The sequence below is a fragment of the Hemitrygon akajei genome, chromosome 13 (assembly GCF_048418815.1).
Source record: "Hemitrygon akajei chromosome 13, sHemAka1.3, whole genome shotgun sequence".
NCBI classification, from domain to species: Eukaryota; Metazoa; Chordata; class Chondrichthyes; order Myliobatiformes; family Dasyatidae; genus Hemitrygon; species Hemitrygon akajei.
In genome coordinates, this window is record NC_133136.1 from 99,516,381 (window position 1) to 99,528,552 (window position 12,172).

Here is a 12,172-nt window from a genome sequence, read left to right on the forward strand (position 1 = left end):
ACAAAAACAAAATGTGGGATCTGAGAGATCATTTTCTTCCATCATTAGTAAATCTTCTCTTGCCTTTGCATAGCTTAATGTCCAGCTGTTAAGTTTCTGTCAAAATTCGATTTTTAATTGTCCTATGCCCACGAGACCATTTCCAGAGGAGCTGACAGATGCTGTTCTGTTTACAGAAACATGGCATTCCCATTGACATGGGCTATGCTGTGGCACCGCATCACTCTGGCGTCTATCCAGTCCACGTTCAGCTCTATGAAGCGTGGAAGAAAGTTTGGGGCATCAAGGTGACCAGTACTGAGGAATATCCGCACTTGAAACCTGCACGATACAGGCACGGCTTCATTCATAGTGGCATCATGGTAAGAAGCAGCTGATTTCCTTTTCAAAAATCTTGGATTGTTGATGCTGTATATATCAAATTTGTCATACCATTTTCATTAGTGTAGATGTTTACTAAAAGTTGGAAAGTGGTTGTGTATTCACCTGAAGAAATTTTCAATAAATTCTACAATTGCAAGTAGTAAATCACTGACACAGGACAGAGATACTGCAGATGCTGGGAGTCCAACAGATGAGTATAGATACACATCAGGCAGCATCTATAAAGTGGGATAAACAGTCAATGTTTCAGGCCTTCATCAGGACAGTTACTATCTGTGTATAATTGAAGAGACTGTTGACTACTTTTTCTGAATCTGTAAGTGAAATCATCTGTTTGCATATTTGTCCTCTTATTCTATAAAACTAAATGAAACATAGATAGGAAAGGTTTAGAGAGACTTGGCAAAGAGACTAGTTTAGATGGGAATCTTTGTCAATGTGAACCAGTTGGGTCAAAAGTCCTGTTTCCATGCTCCATGAGAAAGCAGAGTGGCAGGGTGGAGGTATGTCTCCAACAAAGGAGGTGTAAGGTGCTCCCTCCCTCCGCTAGCCTGCGGGTCACCCTTGGACAAGCTGTAGCTTCTTCTCAGCCCCCACCACCCACTTCCCCACCCCCGATCAGGGTCACATGAAGCCATGGGAGCAGATGGTGGATGGTCATATGAGCAGCTGGTGCATATCACAAGACCTGGTTATGCAACCACTGACACCAGGTAGAGAATCTCTGAAGAGTATTGATAATGGCTGGGGTCACCCGTTTTGTAAAGACACTGCACAGAAGAAGGCAATGGCAAAACACTTCAGTAGAAAAATTTGCCAAGAACAATCGTGGTCATGGAAAGACCATGGTCACCCATGTCAGACGAGATGGCACATAATGATGATGGATTTAATATTCAAAACAATTCAACATATAATATTGATTTAATTCTAAAAAATTGCTGAAATGAACGCATGAAAACGTACAGAAATAATTGACATTTGAAAGCCTAAAATTTGCATTCTTGAAACAGAAATCTTGGAACAAGATTGAAACAGAAAATGCAATTTTCAGCTGGTTAGAAGTGTCTGTGGAGGAAGAAGCGGTGTTAGCATTTCAGTTCGATGACTTTTTATCAGAACTAGGAAAATTAAACATTTGGAGCTAATTTCAGGTGGTGACACATGCCATTAATCATTTCCTTGGCATCCAATCCTCTGTAGAAATTGTTTCAGTCATCACTTAATGGGAGAGGGGTGCTGCATATTAAGGACATGAACCAATGCAAAGTCAAAATAGTGATTTCCAAACAGATTAATGGGTTACCTATTTCATACAAGAGCCACAATCTCTATCATGAAAGACAAGGGCAGCAGGGTCATAGGAACTGGCTGAGAGCTCTGGAACTACCTGTTTGGCAAACCTCTAGGAATTCCTTTACCATGTGGGCTGCAGTTTTTCCACCACTGCCTTCTCATGAGCTATTTTGGTTATAAACGTATAACACTCAAGAATAGATTTGTGTGATATGGTGGTTCAGTTCCAAGCATTTACTTGCTGGTGCACTTCCACCACACACCTGACCAGAAGACCATAGCTTGGCCAGAGATTGGGCTTTGAACTTTATGGTAGAACTAATGCTCCAGAGATAGTTTGTTCAGGCTACCATTGTGTCATCTGTCGGGTAGGTTTGGAGATGAGAGGGGTAAAGGAAAACAGAGGAGAATGGTAGCCTATGGAAGACTATCTTAAGAGTGAAAAATTAATTCCTAGTGAAGCTAGAGACAGAATTGGATGCATGCCAGCTACAGCAGGCTTTGTAGGCCATAACTTCTCACAATGTCAAACTGAACATCACTATGGCTGTGATGCTTCACTCTCTGTTGAGCTGAATGCATTTTGAAAAGGAGAATAAAATGATATCTCTGCGACTTCCTGCAGCATCTGTCTTGGAGTCGATGTTAGAACATCTTTCAAGATGGTGAGCCGTTGCGTGGCATCAGGCCCTGATGGTGTACCTGGAGAACACTAAAAGCCTGTGCCAACCACCTGGTTTGAGTGTTCAAGGACATTTTGAATCTCTCATTGCTGCAGTACAAGGTTCTCATTTGTTTCATAGGGGGATCGATGACATCAGTGCCCTAGAAGAACAGGGTGAGCTGCTTCAAAGAATATTGCCTAGAAGCACTCACCTCTATACTGTGATGAAGTGGTTTGAGAGCTTGGTCATGGCTAGAATTGACACCTGCATAAGCAAAGTCCTGGGCCTGTTGTAATTTACCTCCACCACAATAGGTGTACAGCAGATGCAATCTTACTGGCTCTCCACCCAATGTTGGACCACCTGGACAACAGCGAGACCTACTATACATCAGGCTGCTATTTATTGATTACATCTCAGAATTCAACAGCATCAAATCCTCACTACTAATCAGCTAGCTTCAAAATTTGGGCCTCTGTACTTACCTCTGCAAATGGATCCTTTAGTTCCTCATCAGGAGACCACAGTCAGTGTGGATTGGAAATAATATCTCCCCCAACTGGCAATCAACACAGGCACCACCTCAAAGGTCTTGTCAAAGGGTCAGCCTCAAGTTCCTGGCTGTCAGTGACTCTAAGGATCTATCCTAAGCCCAACGTATTTAGCCGAATTATGAAGAAGGCATGCCGGTGGCTCATCAGGAGATTGAGCAGATTTGGTATGTCACTAAATACTCAAACAAATGTCTACAGATGTACCATGGAAGGCATTCTGACTGATGCACAAGAGTAGAAAAAGAGAGTTGTAAATCCAGCCAGCTCCATCGTGGATGCTAGCCTCCCAACCATCAAGGACATTTTCTAAAAGTGATTCCTTAAGGACGTGGAATCCATCATTAAGGAGCGTCACCATCTTCTCATTACTAGCATAAGGGAGGAGGTACAGGAGGCTAAAGACAAAGACTGAGTGTTCTAAGAGCAGCTTTTTACCCTCTGTCATCACATTTCTGAACAGTCCATGAACACTACCTCGCTATTTTACTCTCTTTTTGCTCTACTTAATTTTTTATGTTAATTTACGAGGATCATTTGAAGGCTCTAAGCCAGTACTCGCTGAACTTTAGAGGCATAACGGGGAATCTCATTGAAACCTATCGAATATCAGAAGGCCTAGGTAGAGTGGATCAGGAGAGGACGTTTCCTACAGTGGTAGTTCTAGGACCAGAGGACACAGCCTCAGAATAGAAGTGTGTCTCTTTAGAACAGAGATGAGGAGGAATTTCTTTAGCCAGCGGTTGGTGAATCTGTGGAATTTGTTGCCACAGGTGGCTGTGGAGGCCAAGTCATTGAGTATTTAAAGCAGAGGTTGTCAGGTTCTGGATCGGTAAGGGCATCAAAGGTAATGGGGAGAAAGCAGGAGAATGGGATTGAGAGGAATAATAAATCAGCCAAGGCAGAGCAGACTCAATCGGCTGAGTGGTCCTATGTCTTATGGTGTAACTGCAACTTACAGTGAACATCTTTATGCATTAACACTGCCACAAAACAACAGCTTTCATGACATAAGTCAGTGATGATAAACCTGATTCTGATTCTCAAAGCCGTCACTAGCTTTTGGGAATGTTATGGAGAACAATTCATCTCATTTATACATCAAACTTCAAAAGACCAATAACTCTGCATCTCATCGGTGTTGTCCTCTGTTTAGCCATATCAGTCACTGGGGAAATCTTCCACGATCCAGATCAAATTTCCCCCTGGCAATATTCCTCTTGTTTTAGATTGGTTGCTCCTGCTTTAAATCTGATAAGATCAACAAAAAATAGTGGATTCTGAATTAGATTCTCATATCAAGCGCAGTATAAATTGCAAGATTTTCTAGTTATTAGCATTAGAATGACATAATTCATACCAAGTCATCATGTTTCATTTGGATCACTTTTTATATTTCACTGACTTACGTACATTCAGTGTATGTAAAAGTTTACACATAATATAGCATGGACTTCTCCATTTAACTATCATCTATTAATTCTTATGAGAGAAGATTAGTTTTAAAGTTCAAAGAAATCATTTATATCAATTAATATTCTTTTCAGCTTTAAGGAGTGCTTTCCTCTAATACCCATCCCTCACACTCTCAAGATTTCCTCATCGTTTCCTCCATGTCTTGAAAGTAGCAAGGCAGGATTTCTGATGCACATCAATTGCAACATGATATCCTGATGCCTAAAGCAGCCCATTACCAGTAGTCAAATCATTATCCTGCTTATTCTGTGTGCCAATGTAATTTATGGTTCCCCATCTCTTAGCTTGAGCAAGACAACCTACACAATCATTTCCAAATACAAAGGGTGTCTAACTTTCACATTCCTTAGTTGCTCCAATGTGATCAGTTGCCCATTACTTATTACAGAGCAAGGAATCGATATATGAAGATTGATAATTAAATTCCCCATTTGTTTCTTCGCCTCCTTTTTCTGTCCCTTGTTACCAGGTTTTACCAGTTCACCAACATTATACAAGCATATCTGGCAGGGCTGCATACATTTTAATAAATGTCCAATTCAACATGATTTGTCCAGGACCAAAGAAGTGCTTATAATGCTGCAATCAAATCATTAAAAAGTGTTAAAGGAGCAAACTTGCAGGTACCAGCTAGTTACTATCTGTAAGGTGATGATAATGGCATCCGTTAGTCTCGCGAGACCATGGATCTGCGCCTGGAAAGGTCTCCAGGGTGTAGGCCTGGGCAAGGTTGTATGGGAGACCAGCTGTTGCCCAAGCAGCAAGTCTCTCCTCTCCACACCACCGATGTTGTCCAAGGGAAGGGCAAGGGCTGATACAGCTTAACGCCAGTGACGTCACAGGAGTTGCCAGAACGAGATTGAAGGCAATGTCGGACTGCCTTAGGGACTCCAGCTCTGGATTTGTCCTCAGGGTTTACTCCCGAAGCTCACATAAGTGAGTGTGGCCGCAAGGCAGTGGAGCTTTGAAATTAGAGTTTTGCCTCTATTAGATGGACTGTCTTCCCAGGCTGACAAGCTCCATCTACCCGCAGCGCTGGTTTTAAGGTGCCAGGACTCGCCTTCGCCCCCTTCTTCTGTCAGTAGAAATGGTTCTGCTGGGCTTAGAGGATAAGCCACATGAGAAGGCCAGGAGTTGAACTTGGTTGTCAAAAACTATTTGAGGTGCATGCCGTGAGGAGCAATTTTAGGTAGTGGGAGCTTGTCCCCATCACCACTCCTCGGCTTGACAACCTGTAAGGTGAAATGTTAGGATATTCAAAGCTGGGTCTCCCTTGAGAACCAATGACGAAGAAATGTAACAGAAAAAAAAATGAAGCTTATGACATGACTGGTACATAATCCATGAAAGATCCAAGCAGAATACAAGTGCTTAGAGGAGAACCAAATGAAATGAAACATAGGAGCAAGAAAAAAGTAGTTTGCAACCCCTATGTTGAGAGTGGGATAGCTGAAGTAAAAAGGGATGTGAAGCATTTTGTTAGCTTGTGCAACACCATAAGGTAATCAGAGGAAGAGTGGTGCTCATCCAGGATTAAAAAGGAGATCTTGTTATGTAGACAGATGGCATAAAGAGGCACTGAATGCGTAATTTGCGAAAGAAGAGGATGCTGCAAAAGTCACAGTAAATGAAGAAATACTGTTATAGATAATTTGCATTGTATAAACATGGTTAAAATGTTGACTGCCCAAAACAGAGAAGGAGAAGCAGACATAGGTGGAATACATCTTTGGTAAAAATAGCAGAGACATTGTTGAGAAATTCCCAATTCCTCAGCAATGTAAATGAATCTTTAATCCTTTTGAGAAGCTGCTCAGTTCAGCAATAATTTGCAATGGACAATAAACACTGGATGAGCCATCTTTGCCCATCACCGTGAAAGAATCATAAATAAAAAAGAACTTTCAATGCTGATACAGTTTCATTTTGTCAATACAAAGATCATTAGTTCATTTAACATAGGGATAAATAAAGGTACTGGATAGATGGAGTCTGTCAAAGACACCATCAGCATAAGGATGTATGTCAAATTTAAATGAGTCAGAGATAAGCACACAGCCTAAAACCTAAATCAGTTAGTTGAATGTTGCCAGCTCAGGCAATTCTGAATGTTATGTGCAACCCAGCCATCAACGTGGATGAAATCTTTGTAAGTGTGGAAACGAATGTTGCCCTCAGGTCTCTCAGTTTAATGCTATTACTACTTGATGCCAAAGACGTTCACTTCAATGCTCAGTAAGTGAAAGGAAGAGAGGAAAATTCCCCTTGGCAATGGCTATATATGTAGATTTGACTGCTGGAATAGTTTAATTATCTATTTCTGTTTGGCTTGGAAGAACAGCAATCATTTATTGTAAAATGTTAGCTTGATGAAACGAGATAACTACTGTGGTAAATGGGAAGAGAAACCATTTGCAGAGAGAAGGGTTGGATTCTGGAGTTAATTAAAAATTCTAGGGGTAAAATTGGACATTGCCAATTGTGTGAAATGGTTTCCTAGTAAATTGATAGCTCATTTTACACCCTCCCCATTTTAATTTTCACTGTTGTCTCTTTTCTAAACACTGTTCTACTACAAGTTAATGTTATGAGCTTAGCATTTTAAAAATCATTTGAATCTTCTCCCAACATCCTTTCAGTCAGTATGTTACAATAACTTTCTGCATTAGAATAAATGCCTCCTGGATGCAGCGCCTGTTAGATGTGCACTCTTGTGGGGAAGAATCCTGATTCAGTTTAGAAATAAAACATTGCCAAGTCAGTCTTTTTCTTTCATTTGTAAAATTTCAGCTTTGAATATGACCCTGCATAGCAAAAAATGAAGGTTCTTTACAATACAAGGCAGCCCAAGATTCTATAACAAAAATGCAAAGTCATTTCAGCTTGAACTGGACATTTAATGGGACTGAACTTGAACAGGCTGCTTTTTTATTTGCTGAAACTGTCTGTTTAATGTTCAGTCAGACTGCTCCAAGTATTAGCAATTATTTTACAAGCAAGTAGGCTTTCATTGTCAATTTATTATGTTACAATAAAAAATCTTCCAATGTTTCCAAAATGAAATAATGAAATACTCCATTTTGTACAGAGCTGTTAGTAGCTGACCATTAAAAACACCACAGACATATTTAAGTGATTAATATTTTCTTGGGAATTCCAAAGGTTCTGTAAAATTCAGAATTCAACTTGATTCAAAACATAATACAACTTATACATGGGTGTGTATAACGGTAAGTCTTCCCAAGTTGTAATGCTTCAGTCAGATTTGATCTGCCATATTGCTATTCCTCTGAACTCCGATACTGTCCTTTCCACTGCCCCCAGTGTCAGGCCTCCAGTCTTCCCCTCTTTCATGCTGTCTCATTGGGAAAAGGATGTTCACTTGTTTGAAGTCAAAGACTTCGGAGCAACGCACACAAAATGCTGGAGGAAAGTATAGTCAATGCTTCAGCCCAAAATGTCAACTGTACATTTTTCTGTAGGAGCTGTCTGGCCTGCTGAGTACCTCCAGAATTTTCTGTGTGTTGATCGGATTTCCAGCTCTTGATTGTCAAAGATTTAGGTTGTGGCTGTTCCTCCTGCTGCCCCTCAAACTGAAGGCCAGGATGAAGACCTGTGGTGAAAAAGAACTGGTCGAAATTTATGGAGGGGGGGGGGAGAGGAGGAGGAGAGGAGAGGGAGAGAGAGAGAGAGAGAGAGGATATATTGTTACGAATGTGCTGCAACTCTGAGGGGCCGAAGGGTACAAAGTTGCCCCCTCCTTTCTGAGAATTGCAAGATCGCTATTAATTCGGGTCTGGGACCCAGGAAATGAGAGAGAATCCACAAGGTTTGGAATGTGTCCTGGCCTCAGCAAAAACAAAGCCACTGATAACGGCCATTGTCTCTTGGAGACGGAATTGTGTATTGAGTACTGTACTATTCATTGAAGCCCCTCAGGGAACGACCAGAGTGGGCTGGTTGAGGGATTGCATCATCCCAACCTGATTGACATCTGAGACCCCGTGAGTAAGGATAAAAGAGGGTCTGGGGAACAACCCCTTTAGACGCACCAGGAGAAACGCTAGAAATCCCGTGACAGTGTTTAATAGCGACAGCCGGTGGGGGCTCGTGTGCATCCTTCCCTTGCCTGGGATTGGCGGGCTCGCCACGGAAGAACGGCTTAGCTAAAGGAGAGGCCACAAGTGAACGGCCACACTTACGAGACTCTGACAGATCGAAATCATAAAAGGAATCGGCAAGTTTTTCTCCAAATCTCTCTCTCTCTCCCTCTCCCTCTCCCTCTCCCTCTCCCTCTCCCTCTCCCTCCATTGCAAACCCAGCGGTCCCCAAAGGCTGCAGCCTGCATGAACTGAGTGACTTTTATATTCCCATCGGACAATACATTATCCCCTAGACAATGATACAGCTATTTCTTATTGATTATTATTATACCCGCACTTTTAGATTTAGTATTGACGACGTATATTATCTGTATATTTGCATTGATATTATTTTTGTGTATTTTTACTAATAAATCCTGTTTAAAAATAGTACCATCAGACTTCAACGGACCTCTCTATCTTTGCTGGTAAGTGACCCAGTTACGGGGTTCGTAACAAAGTGGGGGCCTCGTCTCGAGATTTGATACCAAATTGGAGGGCCAGTGAATCAGGCTTTTAAGTCCAAACGTGGGTCTGGTTGCGCGGGTAACCAGATGGGAAACCAGCAAAGATGGATGTAGACGAATTTATAGAAAACCCGACTCTGGAGGCGCTAGAGGATGCCACAAAGTCGGACTTGATAAATATTGCGAAAGGACTAAATCTCGCAGAGGTGAGGTTGTCGATGAAAAAGTGGGAGGTGCGGAGGGCCATAACTCAGTATTATATGGTGAAGAATGTGTTTTCGGCTGAGGTATTGGAAAATATCCCTGAAAAGGTACCAGCTAGTGGGACGGCTCACTTAGAGTTGGAGAAATTAAGGTTGGAACATGAAATTAAGTTAAAGCAGCTGGAAGCAGCCGAAAAGGAAAAAGAAAGAGCCAAGAAGCAGAGGGAGCATGTGCTCCAGCTAAAGGAGTTAGAGGTGAAGAGGGAGCAGGAAAGAGCTGAGAAGCAGAGGGAGCATGAAATTCAGATAAAACAGCTGGAAGCAGCTGAAAAGGAGAAGGAAAGGGCCGAGAAGGAGAGGGAGAAGGAAAGGGCCGAGAAAGAGAAGGAAAGAGCCGAGAAGGAGAGGGAGTATGAGGAGAAGGAGAAACAGGGGCAACATGACTTGGACATGGAGAAGTTAAGGCAAGAGCGAAGAGCTCAAGAGTCAGACCGAGAGGAGCGGTTTAATGTTAGTCGGGAGTTTAGGTTAGTACCTCCGTTCGAGGAGACGGATGTTGATAGTTATTTCTTGCATTTTGAAAAGGTGGCAGTGAGTCAGAAGTGGCCCAGAGATCAGTGGGTGGCGTTGTTACAAAGTGTGTTAAAAGGGAAGGCACAATGGGCATATGCGGCGTTGTCCATGGAGGAGGAGTCTGAGAATTATGAGAAAGTAAAGGAGGCCATTCTTCGGGCCTACGAATTGGTACCTGAGGCCTATAGACAAAAGTTCAGAAATTTAAAGAAAGGGTGGAATCAGACGTATGCAGAGTTTGCCTATGAGAAGGGTGTGCTCTTGGATCGCTGGTGTGCAGCAGAAATAGTGGAAGAAGATTTTTGGCATCTCAGGGAGTTAATTCTGATTGAGGAATTTAAATGTTGTGTTTTGGACGATATCCGGATGTATTTGAATGAGAAGCCGAATAAGTCCATCTCCGAATTTGCTAGGTTCGCAGATGAATATGCCCTAACTCACAAGACAAAGTTTTCCTCGAATAAAAGTTACCAGAGAGACCGGGGGAACGGTAGAGAAAGCCCGCTGGCTGAGGCAGAGATCCCGCCGGGAGCTAGTGGTAAAATTAAGGAGGAGGAAAGGCAAGACGGCAGGAGAGGTCCTGGCTTGACCTGTTTTAATTGTGGAAAGGTGGGTCATATTGCATCTAAGTGCCTTGCTCCGAGGAAGGAGGTAGGAAAAGGGAGAGCAGCAGTCCCTACAGGATGTGTTGTGGTGATCAGTAAACTGACGAGAAAGCTCCAGGTAGACAGAATACGAGAGGGGTCTGAGAAATTTATTTCAGAAGGAACCGTGTCTGTGAAAGAGGGAGACACACCAGTTCCAGTGCGGATCTGGAGAGACACTGGAGCTGAGCTGTCATTGATTCGCAGTACGGTACTAGATTTTGGTCCCGAGACTGGAGAGGTAGTTTTGAGAGGCATAGGAAAAGGGACAGAAGCGGTGCCCTTGCATAGGATCATTATAAATTGTGAGCTGGTATCTGGACCAGTTGAAATAGGGGTGCGATCAGAATTCCCGAGAACTGACGTAGACATCCTTCTGGGTAACGATTTAGCTGGTGGTGACGTTTGGTCGGCCATGAAGCTGACGAGCCAGCCTGTAAGTGTTGAGGACCCGCCCCTAGATTCCAAGATCTATCCCACATGCGCGATCACTCGCAGCATGTCGAGAAAGGCAGCTGAGAAAGAGACCAGTTTAATTCAGGCCAGTATCGATTTGGCTGAGACGTTTTTACCGACCCTGTACCAAGAGGAGTTAGAGGGTGGTAAAACAGAGAATAGGAAAGTGAAAGAGAGTAAGGGAGAGGAGGTAGACCTGCCATTAGCCAGGAGGAAATTTATAGAGGCACGGAGTAAAGATGAGAAACAGATAAGGCTGTTAAAAGGTCCAGGGTTGGACATGGATGATCTGTCTGGTTTGGCAGAACTGTTTGAAGAAGTTGAAAATTTTAAATGTGTTCCCGATAATGAAATGAGGGCAGTCCTAGATGAAAAGGATGCCATTACCTTGAAGAAGTCTGCTGGGTTGGCAGATGAGGTTGTTTCAGCCCGCGGGGTTGAGTTTACTCCGGAAGGGAGTTGCCCAGAGAGTAACTGGGAGGATCAGGGGAATTTAGAATTTGAAAAGGGTACGGGTATTGAAAGCCTGGAAGAGGCAGATGGCCCGTTTGAGTGTGTTCAAGATGTGGATGCACGTGGTACTGAACCTAGTAATGGAGCTCAGAAAAAGTCTGAGGTATTTGATTCAGTTGAAAAAGAATGCAGTCCTTGTGGGTCAGATGGACTTGGTTCAGTGAAGAAAGGGTTAACCTTGGTAATAGTGGGAAGTGAGAATTCCCAGTTGTTTGTGTTCAAAGGTGTGTTAAAAGTTAGTGAGGAGATAAAAGGTGGTGAGGTGAATATTATTATTGAAGGAAAACGGAAAAGTGTAGTTCCTAAATTGAATGAAGAAAATTTAAAGTCTGGATTGATGTCGGAAGCAGCAACCAGGCTACAGAGACAATGGCTTGGTAACACAGTGCCTACGAATCAATTACAGGTTGATTTGGAATGTAAAGGTGCCCCACACGCTATTGTTATTCAAGAGAGTGCTGGGAAGAGGCAGAATTTGAAATGCTGTTTGAACAAAGAGGGATTGCTTGCAGAGTTTAAACTGAAAACTAATAGCATGAAGGGTCCCGAAGATAAAACTAACAACTTGCTTAAAATTAAAGAATTGTGTGGAAATTCGGGAAATGGTCTAAGTTTGGAACACATTGTTGATAAAATAACTCCTATGAAAGGAGCATGCGAAAGCCTATTCCACACTAGTATACAAGTTAACCACGTGGGAGTTAACTGGAAAAGGGGCGAGGTTGACAGGATGCCATTTTAAATAACAGGATCCGGTTTTAAGGGATTTCGACAAAGCATGTAACTAATAAAGACAACCCCA

General features: G+C 42.6%; 1 protein-coding gene across 2 annotated transcripts in view; it reads left to right on the forward strand.

The window, feature by feature from the left end:
- Window positions 1-12,172, forward strand: part of ndst3 (N-deacetylase/N-sulfotransferase (heparan glucosaminyl) 3) — a 986,629-nt gene that overhangs the window by 861,775 nt on the left and 112,682 nt on the right. For both annotated transcript variants that reach the window (XM_073065158.1, XM_073065159.1), the window contains one exon: window positions 177-362. In XM_073065158.1, coding sequence (XP_072921259.1) covers window positions 177-362 — 186 coding nt within the window. The remainder of the gene's footprint in view (window positions 1-176; window positions 363-12,172) is intronic.